The 23,162-nt window shown below is 34.3% G+C and overlaps 1 protein-coding gene across 1 annotated transcript in view; it reads right to left on the bottom strand.

Annotated features, from left to right (window-relative positions):
• The window catches only part of LOC109819635 (uncharacterized GTP-binding protein YjiA-like), a 44,084-nt gene continuing 21,626 nt past the window's right edge, over positions 705–23,162 (bottom strand). Inside the window, 9 exon segments of the mRNA XM_020385421.1 lie at positions 705–1,169; positions 2,104–2,208; positions 2,351–2,433; positions 7,767–7,829; positions 10,019–10,137; positions 11,984–12,075; positions 12,166–12,216; positions 14,519–14,715; positions 17,754–17,934. Of these exon segments, the coding sequence (XP_020241010.1) occupies positions 1,026–1,169; positions 2,104–2,208; positions 2,351–2,433; positions 7,767–7,829; positions 10,019–10,137; positions 11,984–12,075; positions 12,166–12,216; positions 14,519–14,715; positions 17,754–17,934 (1,035 nt within the window). The 3' untranslated portion in view covers positions 705–1,025.

Below are 23,162 nucleotides of genomic sequence, written 5' to 3'. Positions count from 1 at the left end.
GAATATGGGCATGGATAAGGTACAAGTGATTGAGATATGGTTGCTTAACATGTAAAATAGCCTAATCGCAGAAAAGTATTTGTTATTCTCCTTGCTTGCCCTAAGATGTATATATACACACATCATCATCACCACCATACAAATATGGAAATTACCTAACCTTTGATCTGATAATGGCATAGAGTAGGCCTTCATTGTTAAACATAAAGGGTCACGGAGACGAATAAAGCCAAGAACAACAAACATAAAATGGGTAGTAAGGACGAAAGCAAATGCTTTATAGAATAAAGTTTAGGAAACAACAAATTCTTCCATATTTGTTCCCACAAGAAAGATTTGAAACATGGGTTGCTCCAGTAATATCTTAACATCTCTGCTGATGTACTAAAATTCTGAAGTCACAGTGAGGGGTGATGAAATTATTTTTTCCACCCGTTATGCAAAAATCATTGGATAATATTTCTCCTCATGGTGAATTTCTCCTAATAGAATAAGAGGAGTCCTCTACAATATAGTTGGCTCAGACTAAACTAATAAGAAAGGACTTAAAGTGATTCAGTTGAATCGAGCTATGGTATAGAAAAGGAAAGAGAGACAAAAAGCCTAAATTGCACATGTCTAATTGAGCAGTTGGTTGCCAAAGGAGACTTATGGGTAGATACTTAATATTCATGAATCTCATTTCAACAAATATAATCCATCAGAGAGAAAAAGAAAAGAAAAAATGCATTCACAAACATGCATGCGCTTAAAGACATTTACTTATTTCAGTACATAGTAAATTTGGAATACAGTTTTCAAAAATAATCTTAAAAACTCTACACGGATCAAAAATACTCTTCCCTATCCTATAAAGCGAGAATCTCTAGTTCAAAAGATTCAGGGGCCAAGTCCATGTAGACTTTGTTGTAATCCCTTTAAATAGTGATAAAATAAAATTAAGGCTCCTATCACCAGAAAACTCTTATCTATATCAAGGAGCAATCCATTACCTCAACAAGAATTGAAGGCCTTTTTTTTTAGAGTCACTGCGGCAACAAGCAAGTTTTAAATCCCTTCTCCAATTCTTGAGCATCAAGGTTCTTACCAATAAAAACAACTTTGTTGATCCTAGGTTCTTCTGGGCCCCATAATCTATCAGGTGAACCTTGGAAGATGTCATGAACTCCCTGCCCCAAGTAAAAAAGAAACTGAAAGTGAGGAATTAACCAAAGATGAAATAATGGACAGCGTACAGCTTACAATGGGTCTACATGTCACCTGCTTAATTGTACTTACTCCCCGAACTATTTTATTTTAGAAAAAAGGGCAAACAAGGTCACCAAATAATTTTGCTACAAATATTTTTCAATTCAAGTCTAGATTCAAGTTTTACTTCAACCAAATATGGGAATGGTAGGCAAAGATGGGTCAGGTTGGTTACGAGACATTTGTTCTTGTAGTTAAATATTATTATTAGCTCGTTGCATTATTATAGACTGCCTGTCCCCACATTATTCATGACAATAGCGAACATCCAAAATCTTGAATTTTGATCACTCACTTGCGGTTTCATGAAACAAGTGCAGTAAAGATGATGATGGAAAGAAATTTCAGACAATAAATGGAATCATAGATGAAACTAATTGGATCCTTGTCACCTGACCTTGTCATTACCCTCCTCTAAAGCCATGAAAATAGTGGAAACTGGAACTAAGCAAGGAAAACAGTGGAAAGAACTCACCTTTTTCTACAAATAACTATCAATCCAACATCAATCTGCTATAGCCTGAGGTAACTTACCCTAGAAGCTAGATGAAGAGTTGCAGTCATTATTTCCCATTAGACTATCTAACGGCTGTGGTAAATTCTTGTCTATGCATGTCTTGCCTTTTGGCTTTGGGGTTTTATGGATCATAATGAAGCAAATATGGTGGTACGTACCTTTAAAAGACAGTACATATGCCACCAAACAACTAATATATATGTTTATAATAGAATCTGCAGATAATAGGATAAGCAATTACGGAGAATCATGGAGTATTTCTACATATGCTAAGGCAGCAAACACAAGACATAGTGGGTGAGAAGGTGATGTAACGTTAAGATATTTGGCTGACAAACCTGAAATACGAATCTCTCATCCATACCGTCAACAGAGAGGAGGCCCTTCATTCGATAAATATCATCACTACGCTCCATCAATAACGTACCTAACCACATGTTAGCCTGCAGCACAAACATAACAGAATATGTTGCTTTGTAGAAGAATTAAGTAGCTAATACCCTAAATATCAGGTAATTCCACAAGAGATCAGGAGGATGCTGCATAGAAGGTTCAATATATGACAAGAAGGATTTAGAATCAAACCTTTTCCAGGTCCAAGCTTCCTTCGCATACAATGCTTACAGAAGAGACACCAGGATCATGGGTATGATCATGAGCATGATGATCTGCAGATATTGGTTTAGGTCAGACTCTTCATTCACCAACATATCCCATTGTCTATGTTCAGAAAATGGTCAAAATTCACATAAGACATGTCAGAGGATACTAGAGAAAAAACAATACCAATATGAAATAGAACTGGCATTTCTAATTGCACAAGTTAGAACTTTATTAAGATGTCTAGAAACCCTAGCTAAATTGCAAAGCTAGGAGTTACAGCACGCCACAGTTGCACAAGTAGAATTTTTATTAAATTTGAACAGAATCTCCTAGCAGTCCTTACTAAATTGCAAAATAAGGACTCCAAAATGTCACGGCATTTGAAAGTCAGGAAGCTTTCATTAACTTGAACACACTCCTATTTTCTCCAAGTCTGGGTTCTTTTACTTTTCCTGCTTCCTGATCCCCTCACTCCCCAAGTAAGGGTAACAATTATTCAGTTCAGACTTACCAAGGTAAAAAGAAGAAGAAAAACAGGCTTGAAGCACCAAAAAACACTCAGAAAATATTATCTTCTAGGATGAGAAACAAAACTCCGGAAACATTGATCTGTTAATACAATTAAAAGAAGGCAGGCTTTTGGTCCTGTGAATCTCATTTTATAAAATCCAAACATTCCCACAAAACGCCCAAAGTAACTTTTAATACTTCAAAATATTATGAAGGACGATCATGGAAAATTCTGATAAGAATCCTCACAAACGATCCACCCGTGTTCTGGATTTCTCTCTCTACTCCTTAACCACCTAATAATCCTATCCAACCCTCCTCAAATCTAATATAACCAAATTCTTCAAAAACTTGAGACTAATCCTATCACCATCTCCTCAAAACCCCATCTTTACAATCTAATGTCTCTTCCCTCTTCATATAACTATCTCTACCAATAGGAGAAACTAAGAAAAAGTAAACAACAAATCCTCTTGCCAAATCCCTTATCTATCTCCTCTTATCAGCTACAAGCTACTCCAATCCCCACAAACCAAGAGCCACACTAACCAATTCTTTCACCAGAAAACTCTTTCCACTCAACTAACATATTATCTCAAGACTTACCTCTGAGCACACTCAAATCTTCATTCATGTTTCATAAGGTATCTACAATTAATTTTTAGAGTCATAGCTTCTATGGCCATCATCATTGCTGGCCCATTGCACCATTGACATAAGTACTCACCACCTCTGTTACTGGACATTACCCTCCATCAGTTGAGAGGCTTCAAATACACTTACCTAAGAGGCATCAAGTTCGATACTAATGCCATTAAACAGTGGAAGAAATCTTGACTGATGGTTGAAATTCAAAAAATAATACTATGTGAGTACTTTAAGATTAGACTCATCGGTCGCCCAATACTTATATCGAAAGTTTTCTGAGCATTATAAATGGTTCAAGAATGAGAGATTCTATCAAAGAAGGTCATTGGTAGAATATTAATACCTATCCAAATGATGGTGAATGATTTTACTATTGTATTTTTCTCAATCAATCAATTTGGTGACCTGTCAATCAAAGGGATTACTTATCCAACATTCAAAGTATACAACTAAAGAGCTGGGTTATTTTTAAGATGATCAAAGCTTTAGAAGATGGTTAAGAGAAACACCTAAGCATATGTCATCAGCTCTTAAAAGCTCATATTTACAATCTTAGGTTACTATGAGAATGTAAGTGTGTGAGCATATTAGGGAATGGGTCCCATATTGTGATAGAATACTATTCCTACTCATCAAACAGTAGCAATATTGTTGCCATTAATCATCTCCTTCATAAAATAAATTATTTATTGTGTCAGTAGAATAGAATAAAACGTTAATTGGTATGATCTTTCAATCATCAGTGATCGGTTCAATAATACATCAATGGTATTGGTCTCCAACATTATTCAAAGATGAGTTATTTATTGTGATTTTAGTTGAAGAAATTAATTGAAAGAATAAGTTCAATGACACGAATGAATATAATTCGAAGCAATTTTGTAGATAATAAATGCAAAAAATCATTCAATTGTTTTCGTAGATGGACCTGGAGGAATTGTCAAACCTGTATCGTGCTCTTTTAGCACACCTACGTAATGACGATCATATTGTGTTGGCTAAAACAACTTCAGGAATAGCTACAATAACGTTGTTATAAGAAAGAACGACATGTTCCACATTGAAGATACATATATATTTTGATTCAAAACCATCATGTGCAATAAGCAAGCAGTCAGATTAAGTAGAATCATCACATCGTACAACGGCTATGATATAGGATGAGGCTACTATAGCACATCAACATGCTTTTGAAGCTTTGGACAGAGACTAAAAATATAATGAATCTAGATTTACTTTTTAGATGAAAGGTCACTATTTTTGGAGTAGACTTCTGCCCAAGTTCGAGTCATACCATACTGAACTAACACTAAGACCATAAACTCCTCTATAGTAAATCAACATTATAGCAGCATGCACGTGTTTCACACTTGAGGCAATACATGAAAGCATCAAATGGTTAGGCATTTACTGAGTACCTGCTACGTGCTGAAAATAGAAAAGCATCTATAACTGATGATATGATCAAAATAATCAAATCCCATTACCAATTGTGATACCATGGGCAGAAGACCAATCTATTGATGCTCTCATTGATGTCATATCTCCAAATATGAGCGCAAATGTTGACAATTCATCCTATATTACTAAGAGAGCCATGTTAGCACCTAGATATTAAGATGCTCATTGTTTCAATGACCTGGTGATAAGCAATTTTATTAAGCACATATGTTTACTATCTCTTTAATGAAGTCTAAGATGACATGCAATTTATATCAACAGGAGTTTCTAAATTCTATTCTCCAAGTGGTTTGCCTCTTCAAAAGTTACTATTTAAAGTCGGGGCCCTAAAGATGTCATTGCATAACCTTGATTTAAAAATAGGGTTATGTAATGGTATAAGATTGTGCTTCTCAGAGAAACCTTACTGATTTTAAGATTTTGCTGCGTAGAATCTCATTTAAGCCTTCTAAAGATGCCAAGCTACTGTTTAGAATAATGAATAAGATAATTTTTAATATATCTAATCTTTGCACTCACAATTAACAAGTCACAATGCCAGACAATACCTCATGTTGATACTTGTCTACGACGTCATGTCTTCAGCTATATACAACTTTAAAACATTGAAGTTTTAAGAAAGATGCAACAGAAAAGGAGGAAACATAAAAAAATATTACTTACATGGATGTTTTGCGTACTGCATTATATTTGATAAGACTAATACTAATAACACCCACTACAGAAGTCTCAATATTACACTAAAAGATTGCAATTTTATTGATAAGATTCACTAAAAAATGCAATTTTATTGATAAGATTTACATCATCTTTGACTTTTACAAGGATAGATAATATTCCAAAATGACAAAAACAAAATATGTCTTGCAATTCCTTAATCATTAGCGTTTGGTAGCTCCTCGGTTCTTAAGGATTTGGCTTTCTTTGACCCTTCAAAACAAGTTATTCTAGTGCACCGGATACATGCATGACATATAATTTTAGGGAGTATTATTGAAATGTAATCTATACTAATATACTAAAGTAATTCCATCTGGAACAAACACTTGGCAATCAAAGAAAGATTTTTTCCCGCCCAAAATCAAAGCAACAAAATGTGCAGATTTTACACCATGTGGCAGATTCTTAAATAATTTCTATTATCAATGCCCGTCACTTTAATCTTTAATCCAAATTCTTTGGAACTACTAACATTAGTTACACAACTTTTTCAAATTAATTTCTCCACAGCCTAAGTAATTTCAAAGTAGCTTTAGTTCACCACTTTCATAAATTTCAAATTTTCATTGGTTGCACCTAGATTCGTCATTAATTATTATGGTTTAGAAAAAATGAGACGTTTTATACTCTCCCTTATATAGAAAACCTTTCATCTTCTATCTTTTCCTCTCAGACTTCCATCTTTACTCTTTCTTTGTCAACGAATAGTTATTTCCATCTTGAAAACAAAGAAGTCTATTCTCTCCTAAACAACCTTTCAAATTCTTCTACCAATTTCCTATAAACATTTACTTTCATTCTCTCACATCCTAAATTATCTCCACATAATTACAAGACAAAAAACTTCGAATCTTTTCCTCCAAGCTTTTTCTAAACCCTCACTATACCTCCAAAAATAAATGGGAAACTATACAGGCTCTAAGCTGATAAGCGACAATAGCGACTTCGACAAGGACATAGTGGCGCTTTGTCGCAAGCGAAAACACCTCCTAAAGTCTATCATCAAATGCTGCTAAATCCTAGCCAAGGCCCACACAGCCATGTCCTCTGCCTCCGCTCCGTCTCCGATGCTGTCAACATCTTCATCATCTAACACTCCTCTACAGCATTCCTCATCCTCCTCACCCTCCACCGTCATTGCCACCTCCACCACCATCTCTTTCCTCACCCAAACTCACAGTGAGCCAAATATGTAATTCTTTCTTACAAATTATCTCCTTATGCATTTCAATTGTTTGCGTCCCTAACCTTCTTGTGATCCATCTCCAATGTTGGTTGTTTAATCAAATATTCTCTCTTCACTCTTGACCTATAAATCTAGTTATTTTGCTGCTTTGCTTTTAGGTGGGAAAGATTGCCAAGTGTCAGTTTTAGGCAAAACTGCTTTAGTATATTAGTACAGATTTCCTTTGGACTACACACTACAAGTTCCGTGTCATGCTCGCATCTTGCGAGCTAGAATAGCTTGTTTAAGGACTGAGCAAACAACATGTAACAAAACCTAATGACTAAGGTGAAGCAACACATTTTTTAAAAGTCTTTATCTTTTTAAAATTATCTATTTTTATAATAATCAAAGATGACCAAAATCTTATTAGTAAAATACACTACCCAAATATACACTCTCACTTATCCTATGTTACCTGCGTACTTCTAATCGAAAGTCGTACCCGTACCTAACACATACCATACTTGCACCCAAACTCCTTGGATGCTCCTTGCATATATGCATACATTTATTCGGGCATGTACTCAATTACATAATACATGTTTTAATTTGAAACATTTGTCTTACATTGTTTAGACATATATCCTACACTTCACATCCACTTCTTGAAACTCATTAGACATAGGCTAGGTTTCGAATTATAATTTTGAAGGGTCGTTTGGATGTCTAGTTCAAAACTAGTGATTTTCCCATTTATAATCCACAAAATAAAAAAACATAATAAGGTTATAGGAATTTTAACTCTCATCCTTGTTCTCGTATAAATTATTAATTTCAACATATAATATATATGTATATAAATATTCACATAGCCATGTCCCCATACCTTACCTTTTACAAATTTGTTGCGTCTCGTACCCATACGCGTACCAGTACGCGTACCTGCATTCGCACCTATGCAACATAGGTTAAGTGTTTAGTGGAGCTACTTGAGAGTTAGTGCATTATTATGGTTGGTGATATTAATATTACCCTCCCTGATGCATGCAATGTGTTTGTGATACAATACACCTTTGTGCAAAATAAAAAATATTCAGGCAGAGTAATAATGTGCATAAGTAAAGCTACTCATCAAATATTATACACCAACATCATTACATAACTTTATTCTTAGATCAAACTTATGCACCAACATCATTGGGGCACCACTCATTAACGTATGAGGAGGCAAACTACCCGAAGATATAATAGAATAACATATTAATATAAGAGCATGTTTGGTCTGGGCAACATAGATTACAATCCACTTTTCTGGATTATAATTCACTTTTGAATGTTTGGTAAGTAGATTATCTTGGATTATAATCCACTAATAAATAAGTTATGGCACCCCAGCTTATTTTTGGTGAATTATAATCCATGAAGTTTGACCAAGTAAAAGACATTTATATCCCCTCATGATTTCACAAATTTCCTAGCTCATATATTCACTCACAACCAACTCCTTTAATCATTGGTCCTTGTCATTTTGACAACGATAGATTATAATTCACCCATTTGCCAAACATGTAAAGTTTGAAAACAATTTATAATCCACTAAAGTTACCAAACACTTTGGACTATAATCCAAATTATAATTGATAGTTCCCGAACTTGCTCTAAATTGTGTGTCATCTTGTACTTCATCAAAGGAATTGTAAACATGCTCTTCTTCAGTAAAATTGCTTATCACCATATCGTTTAAACAATCAACATCTTCGTTAATACATGTTAACAAAGCTCTCGTAGGCATGTAGGATGAGTTGCCAACATTTATACTCATATCTAGGAAAAGAGCATCAATGAAGCGTTAATAGATTAGTCCTATTTGTTGATGGGATTTTAATCATATAATCACTTATAGATTCCTATCCCTTTCCAACTCGTAATAGGTAGGTACTCAGTAAATGTCTTATTATTTTGCGCTCTCATGTCGTCTCAAGTGTAAAATTTGCGCATTAACATAAAATCAATTTTGTTATAGAGTACAAGTCTCAACTTTGATTCCATGTGGTACAACTTGGAGGACTTGGCGGTACAACTTGGAGGACTTTGCGGAATTCCTCTGCAAGAATAGTTACCCAACCTCTACAAGGAAAATCGAGATCCATGATATCCTTTAAAATTCTATCCAAAGCTTCACAAGCATGTTACCATGCTATGATAGTCTCATCCCACACGACGAGGGTTGCACGACATATTGACTTTGCTGAATCTGATTGCTTGTTGATTGCACATGATGACCTTAAATCACAATGTATCGGTATTTCAAATGTGGAATGTGTTGCTCTTCCTCTTAACAACATTCTATTGGTTATTCCTCAAGTTGTTATGGTCAACACAATGTGACCATCATTACAAAAGTGTGCTAAAAGAGCACAAAAAAATGTGTACGACATAATGTGTGCGCTTAGCAGAAACTCTTCAAACAAACTTAAATTAGCAAGCCTACAAAAGAATAAAATAACAATGATGAATGTGTTTACTCTACGTTTTTTTCTCTTTTGAATATTTTTGGTCATGTTAGGAATCCCACTTGCAGAAGATGGTATCAAAAACCAAGTTCATTACAAACAGATGTTTATTTTTTTTATTGAAAAAAACAACAAGAACGTCAAAACCTTTTTTTTTTTTTTTGCTAGAAATAATAAAGGAGAATAAGAAATGCTTAAAGAATGATATTAAGTCAAGTAAATCTGAAGTTGTTAACTCGTACTGAATTGCCATATACATGAGATTCTTTTAAGCACATAAGAAAGTTGAGACATCTAGTTGTCTTAACCTAATAATTAGTATTTTGATGCACGCATTGCGTGCATGACATGGAACCTAGGGCAGTGTAGTAGAACTATCAAGATAACTTGATTTTTTTTTCCAGGTTTGAAGGCATTTTCATTGATTTTTCCTGGTTTAACCACATTTCAACTGATTTTTCAAGCGTCCATGCATTTCCTTTCTTTACAAATATGAGGGCATTTTCAGAATTCTAAAAATGAAGTGCATCCAAACCAAAAGGGGGCTTCTTTTAAATAATACTAGAGATAGATGATAGTAAAAATAATAATGAACTTCCTTTGTACCTTACAAGATGAAAATCGTCTTACCATGAGTATGATCATGTTCACTGTGATTATGATGATCATGGTGATGACTGAGGTCATGATCATGATCATGCTCTGAGTGGTCGTCTTTTGAATCTTTATGATTGACAACACTCTCTATCCTGCAAAGTTCAACAATAAATTGATCAGATTTCATGAATTTGAAAAATTAAAATACACTGGGTGCAACATCTAGTTCATTTGTACAAAGAAGAAATATATCAGCAATTGGTAGTAATTATTTGAAAATATATATCAACAATTAGCAGTGATTATTTTAGCAGTTTTCTGGCATAATTGACCCCAAAAAAGTTTCTGAAATAGGAATTTGTAACAGAGAATTCCTGAAGGCCGACGGAAGCATACTAGCCTGTAAGTTGACTCAACAAAGACTAACCATTCAAAGCTCCAGATAAGCTTGGATATGACAAACGAAACTGAATGAAGAGATCATAATCCTATAAGCTTCAAACTCCTTGATCCTAACTGGTAGCAATATGACAAACGAAACTGAATGAAGAGATCATAATCCTATAAGCTTCAAACTCCTTGATCCTAACTGGTAGCAATATGACAAACGAAACTGAATGAAGAGATCATAATCCTATAAGCTTCAAACTCCTTGATCCTAACTGGTAGCAATTAATATTCATGCTTTAAAATGAAACAAAACGGTAGGCTAGCAATATGATCAATCAGCTGATTAAAAAGATCGTAGGCTTTTGAAGGAATAAAAAACAACAGATAGCATATGTACTCTACAATGGAGAGAATACAACACCAAGTATTTATTTTCCGTTGTGCGCCAAATATCAAGAGAAATAGAATTTAGTTATGGATCACTGCAACACAGCCTACACTCTAAATCTCCCCAGATCAAATTCAGTGAGATATGGAGCACAACACCACATTTAATGCATCTTTGATTCCAAGATCTAATACATCTTTAATTCTGAAATCTAATACATCTGTAGTTATGAGTTTCATCTGGTTATCAGAATTGACTGTCATGCCCACTTCAGGTATCATTTCCAATAGATCATGCTATTGCCTGATATAGTGGAGAAGAGAAGACAAATGGAACGGGCAGATGATGAGATGGTACACACAGAGGAGCTAGATATGGAGAATTCAAAATAAGAAACCATTCTCCACGATGACTTTCTATGACTCTTATAATAGTTTTCTTGACCAAGAAGTTGGAACTAAACAAAACAACGATCTCTGGGTCAACACATATTCTTATATTTCGTGTCCGATCATAAACCAACGAAAGAATGAAGAGATGGTGATGGTGATGGTGATGGTGATCATGAGATGGTACACAAAGCAACCAAGTTGCACAGGTGCAGGTGCGAGTACTAGTACGGGATACGTCAAATTTGTAAAAGGTAGTGTAGGGGGACACAACTGAAATTCATGGGATATAATCATAGTTCTGAGCTATTTATGTAAATGACCCTTTTAAATTGTAGCTCTTAAGGTTGAAACAAACCCAACCTCTATCCAACAAAGTACAAAAATGGATGTGAAGTGTAGAATATATATCTAAGAATTGTATGATAAATGTATTAAATTATACATGTATTGTATAATTAAGTACATGTCTGAATAAATATATGCATATATTTAAGGAGAGTCCAAGAAATATCGGATATGGATATGACACGTGACAGGTACGGGTCCGGATTAGAAGTACCTAGGTAACATAGGCAACCAGATATGGAGAACTCACAATGAGAAATAGACCTTGGTTTTCTCTTATCACATATGAAAGTACTTCTTTAAGCATAGTGACCGAGAAGTTGGCACGGAACAAAAATATAATATTTTTGAGACTGCAAATTCTTATCTTCTGTGTCCAATCATGCTCCAACCAGTTAATCACCAGTTATAATCAGAAATTGATTATTTACTGTCAGAAAAAATACAGATGCATTCAAATAAGGAAAGAGAAACACAGATAACCTCTCTAAGTCAAAGCCTCCGATTCCAAGTACATAATCCAAATCAACTTTTCCATACTCAGTCTTCTTCAAATGCGCCATGCTATTGATATTCTGCAACCATCAGTAAAACAAAATAAAAAAAGACAATTGAAGCAATTAATTTACATAATAAAATGAACTATTAAATGATGCAACTTCAACCTTTATTCGTTGGACCAAAGTAGAAATGTCCGAATCACCAACGAGGTCAACCTACAAAGTATGTAAACCATGAGAGAGCCTTTCAAATGAACTAAAATTAATGAGGAAAATAGAATATTGGGTTAGGGTTCCTCAAGGCATATATAAAGCTTTTACAATTAACCATAAACACAAGATGATAAGGGTATCATAACAGATATTTCCTATTGAGTATTGACCTCCTTAGCAACAGTAAACAGCCATTAACAGGCTCAACAAAGAGACCAAGTGGGAAGTAAAGAAGCATGTTATTAACAAAGATAAAGGTCTACGAAAGAACACAACCAATCATTTCCTATGATTATTGTTTTCTGATAAGTAACTTAAAGATGTGTTTTTTTCTCGGCAAACAGTCCGATCCACAATAGTGATTAACCTCCTCATTTATAGCAAACAGTCAACAAGCTTAAAAAAGAGACCAAATACTAAAAAGATCATATGAATAACCAAGACAAAATGGTCTAAGTACACAAGCAGCCATGTTATGTGGTTATTGTTTTTCTGATAAATAATTTGAAGATCTTTAAAAATGATTTCTTTTCTAAACAAAAAAAGGAAGTGATTCAAATTAGTATTTACTGGGTAAGAACAATATATTTTTACGAAACATGAATTTATGATATTTATATTCTTATAATTGTTAATAATTTATATTCTTTTAATTGTTAATAATTTATAACCTTTTTTCACCAACTAACTTTATAAGTGCATCAGAGTGGTACTATTGGTGTCAGGAATAATGTAGGTGGCATTAACCTCTTCCTATGACTATAGCGCTTTATCTTTCCCTCCAGATCCAGTCAATTTTTTATCATGTTAATTACCAGTATGCTTAGAGTTGAACATCTTGCTGCATGATCTGAACTAGAAGTTTGCTGAATCCTCATTATTACTTTTCAGTTGATGAGAAGAGCTGTACTGTTACAGAGAAAGGATGTGTTTCCATTTGGCTCTTTGGCTTATTTTTCACCTCCTTTTGATTCTTTCATGATCTAGGGAATTTGAGGTTTTCTCCTTGGTTGCGTGACCAGATAAAAATGTAGGTCTACCCATGGTTTTAAATATCGGCCGATAATCCGATATTATCGCCGAGTTATCGGATTTGGGTGCTTTCCGCTAGGATAAGTAGGATTTTTAATCGGTTATCGTTTTTTAAAGTTTATTGGCGAGTTATCGGCGATAAAGGCACTTATCGGCCGATAAGTAGGCTCTAAATATCGGCTTTATCGGCCGATAAGTAGGATTTGGGAGCTTTTACTTTCTTTTGAATTTGCTCTTTGAATGTTTACAAATTATGAGCTATTTGTTGCTTTTGGAACTTGGTTGATTGGTGATTAGCTAATGTTTGTTTATAGATATTGATAATGGCTCATAACTACTAAATATCAACTTAGTAAGTTAGTTTATGAATCTCATGATTAACCAATAATTATGTAGATGCGTAGATGGTTCTTCATTCTTAATGTTATCTTATTATTTGCTTGTTTATTATTCTATTTTGACTAACATTATATTTTTTTTCAAGCTTATGTTTGTTTATTATTTGCTAGTATATTACTCCGATAAATACTACTTATCTCCGATATATCTCCGATTTCCGCTATCCGATAAGGATTTTGACCGTCCGATAAATCCCTGATAACCGACATTTAAAACCTTGGGTCTACCTACTTGTCACCTGGCAGTCAAGCATCGACCATGCATCTGACTGTCTGACTCTTGCACATGCTTCTCTTGATGTTGAATTCCTTAACAGGGAGGAAAAAGAATTAACCTTGTAGCTAATCACAGAAACTTATTCAACTCTTTAGGGGAACTTTCTTGATTTCGATTGTGGACCACAGATGTCCCATGCTGATTAGAATAACTCTGACAATGATTAAAACAGGGATGATGACAACAATGATGTTAACATAGTTGTAAAGTAAACCAAACAGATAGTAATAAAATCTCCTCAGTATATAAGCGAATTTCTTTTAGATATTAAAATATTTAATGCTAAATTTGCAGAACAACCAAAAAGCAAATCTGATTGTATGACTACATCGATCATTTTCAGTTCCACACCAAACATGAAGGTAAAAGTATAGAAAAGGAGTTTTCAATCATAGTGACATACAAATATCACAAACATAATATAGCATCTACACAAGGAAACAGCTTTAACAATTAACCATCAGACCATCATTGTCTATTGAATACTAAGACCATTATGCGCATCCCAAGTACTGGATTTTCAAGTTTTCAATAATATAAATGAACTGCATAAGATCCAGTCAAATACATGCAAAATGAGTGCTTAGTAAGCTAATACCTTGTTCACTATAATTCTATCTGCATATGCAATCTGCTCAACTGCCTCATTCACTACTCCTTTCGGCTTTTCCTCATCAAGGTGGAAGCGTGCATGCTTGGCATCAACTAAAGTCACAACACCATCCAGCTTGACATCATTGAAAATCTTATCTTCTGCATAAAATGTTTCAATAATAGGTGCTGGATTTGCTAAGCCTGCAAATAATAAACAGTGTTGTTAATGAATGATTACCCAAGGGAAACACAAACTAAATCAAATTTCAAGTAGAAGAAACCAATGTTTAAAAAAGCAGAAGCACAAGGCGAAGCGCTAGACCCTTTGATGAAGCTTGAAGCGTAAGCTTCAAAGCTTGAAGCGTAAGCTTCAAAGCTTGAAGCGTAAGCTTCAAAGCTTGAAGCGTAAGCTTCAAAGCTTGAAGCGTAAGCTTCAAAGCTTGAAGCGTAAGCTTCAAAGCTTGAAGCGTAAGCTTCAAAGCTTGAAGCGTAAGCTTCAAAGCTTGAAGCGTAAGCTTCATGAGTTTAAATATTTTAATTTTAAATTTGTAAAAATCATGAACATATAATATATAGTGGCCTAATAATTACAAATATATACATTCATGTACTGATTAGTAAATAAGAATTATATATGTGAAGTATAGAAATAAATCATAATAAGCTAAGCTACATGCATAACATATATATTTTATTTACACTCACATAGTTATATTGAAAATATATAGGGGCATTTTAATGTTAGTCAAAGATCCTTTTATGTCCTACTATCTAGTCTTAAGCGTGTGCTTCAAAATAAAAGCGGTTTATGAAGCGCAAAGCGCACACTTCAATTACGCTTTAAGCAATGAGGCGTAAGCTTTAAGGGATAAATAGCTTCCTTGTTAAGTTTCGAAGCGTTTACCCTTCAATAAGTTGTGAAGCGAGTTTCAAAGCGGGTTTCAAAAAAGCTTTTTCAAACATTGGAAGAAACCATCAAGAGACGCATGTAAGTTCGTAGAGAGTAATGATACAATTAGTAGATAATAACGAATCTGAGTATTTTAACTATGTCGATCAGATAATTGAGAGATTCAAACTGTAAGCAGTAGGATGGAGAGGGAGAAACAAGACTGCAGATGCTGTCAAATATGAGATTTGAAATTTTACCAATTAATGGCATTCAATACAGATTATCTCATCCAACATAATTTTTACAGCTAAAAACAATTAACGTTCATAAACTTGTTCTAATTATTTCTCACATCTCACAATTTGTTAAACGTACGGGATGTTTGGTTTGTTGCAAAATGTTGCAGCAGCAAATGCTGCATACAACATTTTTGTAGGAAATCAACTTCAAGTCTATATTTTGGATTTTCTTTTCCAATTTTGTTGTAGGAGATGTATGTTCAATGCAAATTCAGTGTCTGGTAAAACATGGTGCAAAGCTGCATGATATTGGCATCAAAAGAAATGCGTGTGTAGATTGATTTCCTATTTGGAATAGGAAAGGAGTGTTTGATGAGTTATAATTTTTACTTTTTAATATCCTGTTTTAAAGTCTGCCGTTTTTCCTTCCTCCAAATTGGCTGTAGTATTTGCTGCAGATTTTTTCTACAAATTGTAAGTACATTTACCTTTCCTAATTACAATGTTGCAAAGCAAACAATTGAAATATAAGTCTGGCTGCAATATTCACTTTAGTAGATCTATTTCCAAGCAACCAAACAACCTCTTAGTGATCCTAAACAGTAAAAACACCACTTCAGATGCAGAAACCTAATGCCATGATAAGAAATGAACTTGATCAGGCGCAACACATTAAAGGCAGGGATACAGACAAAACTCTAGTTTGGCAAAAGTAATCTTATTCTTGACATTGTAACTTATCTTCTACAATTAACTTAATACAACTAAAAACAAGTGCATTGAAACAAGAAAGCAATACACTTTGTAGTTCGAGAATTTCTTGATCAAAGTAGACTCTTCACTCTTGATATCAACAACATCACTTTGTACCAAGCTCTGAGAATTTGGATTCAACTTTCAGGTTTGGTCGATAAATCATTGTGGGAGTTTATATTATCACTAATCCAGAAGATTCTAGAATTCCATTTCTATTATCAGACCTACTACTTTTACAATATAGAGAGGTTTTTCAGCATTTATAGATTAAGTCTTGAGGTGAAAGTTTATTATATGATTAAAGGAAAAGCTCCACTGCTAGATCTAATGAGATCATTAAGAAATGACTCATGTTTTAGGGTGGTAACTACAAATAATTTTAATATACGTCAGTATACAAATTATGGGGATAAGGAACATGTACAGGATTCAAGAAAATATTGAGTCAAATTCCATGCTTTAAGTATTAAGTTTCAGTAGTATCGTGTTTTACACCAGAAACTGATGCAAGTATATTGACTCTCTTCAATCTACGGAACCTTCAAAACTAGAGGCTTTAATTTCCACATCTTTATTTTCCACATCTTGAGATGTGTGATACTGTGATTCCAACATAAAATGGAAATGGAAGTAGGGGTATGCACGAAGTTAAAACAGTGCCCAGGCTTCATAGACTTTTAGAAACCTTAGAATTCTCTTTGAGAGCAAAAAAAAAAAGAAAAAGAAAAAGAAAAGCTCTATCATTACGGAAGACGGTAATTAATCCAAAACGATGCCTAGCCTCTCTCCTGACCTGAAAATTGTAACTTCATATTTAAGCGATAAAAACCAATACAAATAGAGCCAGTCAAAGACTTTCATAGTACAGTGTTATATTCACACGACAGCACTGCCAGATTCCTCCAGTCACAATGATGGATAAATGATGGATAGGTCCTAACAACGCTAAGTAAGAATACATACCAAAATTGCATCCGGAAAAGGGGAAAAGAATAAAGAAAAAAGAAAGAAGAACATGCTCCATCCTCATCTCCAGATATTATCTTCAAGGGGTGTTAACTGTTAAGATGTTTCATTGCTTTCTTCTAAAGTTTCTATGCTTGACCAACTCAACTGAGTTTAGAGGCTAAGTTTTGGAGGAGTTCACAGGAAAGACCAATTCATTTCCCTCTAAGAACTTGAATTTTCTCCAGAAGAAGTGACATTAGGAGGAAAGGAATAATGCACAAATCTAGGCCTTTTCATCTCTAATCCTTATGAACAATGGTTGCCAAAAACATAAAAATCATATTTTACACGTGGAGCTATTGCGTATTTAAAAGGGAAAAGGAATAGGGTAGAAGTGCTTCTACCTGTAGTTTCAATTACAATGTGATCAAATTTTCCCTTTTTCTTGTCAACCAATTCAGCGATCATGCGAACAAGGTCACCTCTCACGGTGCAGCAAAGACAGCCATTATTAAGCATAACTATATCTTCAGCTACCGCAGTTTTTGAAGCAACCAAAGAACCATCAATATCAACTTCACCAAACTGTAAATCAATACCATTAGTCCATTAAAATAAAAGTAAGATTAAAAATGATAAGCACCAGATATAATTCCAAGGCATTGAATTGTAGGTGAAAAGGAAAAACATGAGCCTCAGAAATCCTCCAGAAAGCAACAAGATCGCCTACTCATAGTCAGCAAATTCTCAACCCAAGCATACAATTGTTGATGTGATGCAGGACAGATTTTGATCTGTTGAAATTAATTATGAGGGAAACCAGGGACTCTTATTCATATTTCGAAAGCTACAACTACTCCCTTTTATATAGGGATACAATAATAAGAAGTTTACTGTGTAGTCAATGTGAGACTACACACAATTACCTAATTACAATTATTCTCTTAGTTACATTTCTAATATCTCTCAGTCACTAAATCTCTAACTTATACTCCTAATATATTATTCATAATAAACTATGACATTGTAGATCTCCATAATATATTCGTTAACATGATCTAAATTTCGTAAAAAGATTTGATGAAGGTTGGATCTGATTTAGTTCAATTAGGATTAGATAAGTTAGTTATAGTTTTATTTGATTCTAGCAATTTATTTGGTTCGAATTTTACAGATGTTATCTCTTTTTTTTAGTTAGGATGTTATATTTGATGACATCTCTTCATTAGTTAGGATATTTCTTATCTTCTTAGTTTCTTCTGTAGATAAACAATTCATTTGAAAGGAGAGAAAAATGTATGTGATAAATCATGTATGTAAATTGCAGTTAGTCTTAAGCATGTGAGTTGCTGCCATGTGAGTGTGCCTGGGAGTAAAGCCCATCATTTGAACCTTTTATTTTCTTAAATGAGAAGTACAACATAGTCGTGTTATTTTTATTTTTACTTTGCCCAAATAAACATCCTCAACACATCTCCATTTAGTGGTTCCCCATCACTTGGCATCGAAGCCAAAGAGATTCATCGTTGCAGCTTCAACATCAGGAATGCAACAATTCAAAGTCCGATATATTCAATGTTAAACTCGAGGTCGAGTTCCTTCGACTGCAGGAGATTTGATGTAGGACATATTTGGATCTAAAATCTGGTAAAAATATTTGATGAAAATTGGACCTTATTTAGTTCAATTAGGATTAGATAAATTAGTAATAGTTTTATTTGATTCTATTATTTCATTTGGTTAGAATCTTACCTGATGTTCTCTCTTTTTTAGTTAGGATGTTATTTGATATTATTCCTTATTTAATTAAGATTTTTCTTACCGTCCTAGTTTGTTCTATAAATAAAACTATGCTTTTCATTTGAAGAGAGAAAAATGTTTGTTATAATTCTACATGCGAATTGCAGTTAGTATTAGGCATGTGAGTTGTTGGCATATGAAATGTTCGATGTGAAGCCCATCATTTGTCTCTTTTATTTTCTTAAATGAGAAGTGCAATATCAATAGTTGTGTTATTTTCATTTTTATTTTGTCCAAATAACCATCCTCAATAGATCTCCATCGTGTCATTCCCCATCGAGTCTCACAAATCATTAAGAAAGAAGCTAGATCACCAACTCGTAACACGCAAATTCTCAAACAATACAATTGTAGGTGACAAGGATAAAGATAAGTCTCACAACTCGATCAACCAACACATAATCAGCAAATTCCCAACCCAATTACTTAGATCAGCTGCTGACATTTTTTGGATCAGTTTTAAGGACATTGATTTATGCACTCTGCTATAATTATTTCTATGGCAATTTGAAAAGCAAAATAAGATGAAAAATGCATCATCAACATTTATTAGACATAGATACTATAGCAGCAAACTTGAATTTCGTTGCCTACGTAACGAATAATCTGACAACAATGCATTCAAGATAGTATACATAAAACGTAAAGAAACAAAGATAAAGCCATTACCAGTTTGTCTCGCTTTGACTTCTTTATGCGACATGGTAAATTTAAAGTGGCTATTTTCATCAAATGCCTGAACTACACACTTGTCATGAGTCTAAGAAATTTAGGATTTAGGAAGCCTTTTCTACCGTGTAATCGTAAAATCCTAATTAGATTTATAACCTTTAGGATGCAAAGTCTTAACAACATAACAGTGATGACTAGATTTTTTTATTTGTTTATTAGTTGGAAGCTAGGAAACAACACCTTGTAGGCCTTCTCAAGCATCGTTGAAAAATAAGTATTGATACTAACCTAATGGCAGTCATTAAAAAGAACACACTACAAAAAGGAATCTAAGTCAATATCATAAAGTTGTAAAGGAGAATGCATATGGCCAACTACAGTTAATGAAGGCTTCAGGATTATTGAAAAGTTCATGAGATTGTAGATAGATACCAACTTCTGAATTCTCCTTGGAGCAATCTCAACATCATTGATTTTATCATCTTGTCTTCTCATTTAAACTGATTTGGAAAAGATTCTAAGGTACCATCAAAGACTTAAGAAAATAATAATTATCTTTCGACCTTTCACCAACCTTCTAATGTCAAAGCCAAGTTCAAAAATAGGTAAACCATGAACAAGAAAAGAAAATGATATAATTCGTGGAAAAGTAGTTAGGTGAAGATTAGAGTAAAAGCAGACCAAATAATGTATTTAGATAGGAATTCAGAACTCAAATAGAGAAAACAGGAGAACAAACCAAAACTTTGATAATTAGATGACTACAACAAACATAAATAAGGAAGTGTTACCTTTTCATTTATCAATTCTCCTGGAATTCTCACATCTCTAAAATATTCTTACCTAAAATCTCCTTTTTCTCCATCGAGAACTTATTTATAGAGAGAAGCCTTGTTGGGTAGTTTGGGCCAATCAACCAGACAAGATAAGTATCAACCTCATCTTCCAACAAAAATCATTATGGTTCTATCACAATATTTACCAAATCCATTAAAATTACTAGGGCAACCACTAGTGTCCTAATTCTAACATAAACAATAACAATTTAGTTCTTGGACCATAACTATATGCCTAAGTAATGTGGAATTTAATCTCAACAACTTTAGTTACTTTTTCCAAAGTACTATTGTGTCACAGCCCATAATAGATTTATTTCACAACCATTTCAAGTTATTGGGTACCATCTATATAAAAACATAGACTGAATGTCACAGAAAACTAGACTAACCCATGACCTGATCTAGGTCTAAGGATGCAGGTCACTATCTAATTGCTAGAAGATGAAAATGATGGGAAATATGGCCGATTTAGAACCAAATAGGACACTGAAAGTAGTCCACTTGCTATATAGAACGGTAGAGAGAGAAACAAGAGAAAGTTGAACAAAACATATGGAAAGAGAACAAATCAACATACTTAATAAAATCTCAGCATCCAAAATGTAAACAATATATGTTTAGGATCACTAATCAATCTTATAAAACAAACAAAAATACAAATCAACATCGATACATTTTTTAGATTTTTTTGTAGGCTGGGAAAATCATGATACCTCACTCAAAAAATTGCCAAACGCGGTATATGGTTTCGTGACAAGTCATATAAAAGGATATATCGGCCAACATATTGGCTGATATATCGGCCACTTAAAGGATATATCGCCCAACATAGTCAAAATACGTTAAATATATTTAAAGATCATATCAGTTGCAGCAAGTCTTGTAAAAGGATATATCGGGGATATATCGGGCCACGTTGGGCATTGTTAGAATTAAGTATTGGGTTATCGGGTTAAGACCCAATAACCTATTATCCATTTGTACTCCTATATATATGTATCCATGAGGAGAAACCCTAATACATGATTCTGATTTACCATTTCAACATAGTATCAGAGCCGTCACTCTCCAAACCCTAAAAAAAATAAAAAAATAAAAAAAACTTACTGTAGCATGAACCCTAGCTGTCGTCGTCAATCGTCTATGCGAAGAAGACTTCGATCTCGGCTGCTATTCATCTTCTATGCTCACCATCGTCGTTGTCGTCGCGTCGTCATCGGAAATCAAATCTGCACTAGCCATCGTCGCCGTCCTCAGCCGTCGTCGCTGTCGTTTGCGCTCATCGCCGTCGTTTTCGAGTCATCGTCCCTCTCAAGTTGCTGAGTTCGCGGCTCAGATCTGTGATTTTTTTTTGTTTCTTGTTTGTGTTTGGGCCCTTCGTTTGATCTGTGTTTTTATTTCGGGCTTGTTTTCTGAAGTGAGAGGAGTAGTTGTACTGTTGTTGATGAGGATGGAAGCTTGTACAGAAATTAAAAAAAACAAAAAAACAAAACAAACAAAACAAAAAACTATATATATATATAGAGAGAGAGCACAAAACTTGTGTCAACTTAAGTGGATAACAAATTAGCCACTCATATTACCTAAGGATCCTTGCATGATATGAAAATATTTTTTATATTAATAAATGAGTGGCTAGGAAGTTTGATGGACATCAACTTAAGTTGATAGGAGTCTTACTTCCTCTCTCTCTCTCTCTCTCTATATATATATATATATATATATTAAAAAACTAGGTTAAGATTTTTAACCTTCGGGTTCTATGCTAACCTTCGGGTTCCTATTCTAACCTTTCGGGGTTTTCTATTCTAACCTTCGGATTCTATTCAAACCTTCAGGTTTTATACAAGCAGATTGTGATCCTCCTGCTATTGTACTATCTTGTTCTGTAAAAATGACAGGATTTGTCATCTCTTTTGCTACTACTACTACCCCTATTACTGCTGAGATCTCTGCCCCTAAAGTTGTATTGGGGACCACGATGAAGTTAAATGGCACAAACTATCTACTTTGGGCACAAACCTTTCACATCTTCATTGGTGCTCAGAATAAATTAGCTCATCTTCTGGCCCCACCTCCCTCATCTACAGATCCTACGTATCATACATGGATCTCTGCTGACTGTTGTGTGATGACTTGGCTTCTTAATAGCATGAAAGCCCAGATTAGTAGCAGTATCATGTTCTCAAACACTGCTAAGGAGATGTGGGATAATTTAAAAATTATGTACGGGAATGAGAAAAATGCATCCCGTGTGTTCAAGTAGTATGAACGCCTTTTCTCTCTTCGACAAGGCGATCGCTCTGTACCTGAATACTTTGGTGAGTTGAAGAGTCTAATTGATGAGTTAGAAATGCATCAGCCCGTCGTTACGGATGCACCAACTCTATTGGGATATCGTCGGGACCTTACAGTCTCCAAGCTCTTGTCAGGACTGAGTCTCACTTTGCAGTCTCAGATACGAGGCCAAATACTCGGGGTGACACTATCCTTGACTGCTAC

The sequence above is a fragment of the Asparagus officinalis genome, chromosome 8 (assembly GCF_001876935.1).
Source record: "Asparagus officinalis chromosome 8, Aspof.V1, whole genome shotgun sequence".
Lineage (NCBI taxonomy): Eukaryota > Viridiplantae > Streptophyta > Magnoliopsida > Asparagales > Asparagaceae > Asparagus > Asparagus officinalis.
This window is presented reverse-complemented; position numbering and strand designations above follow the sequence as displayed.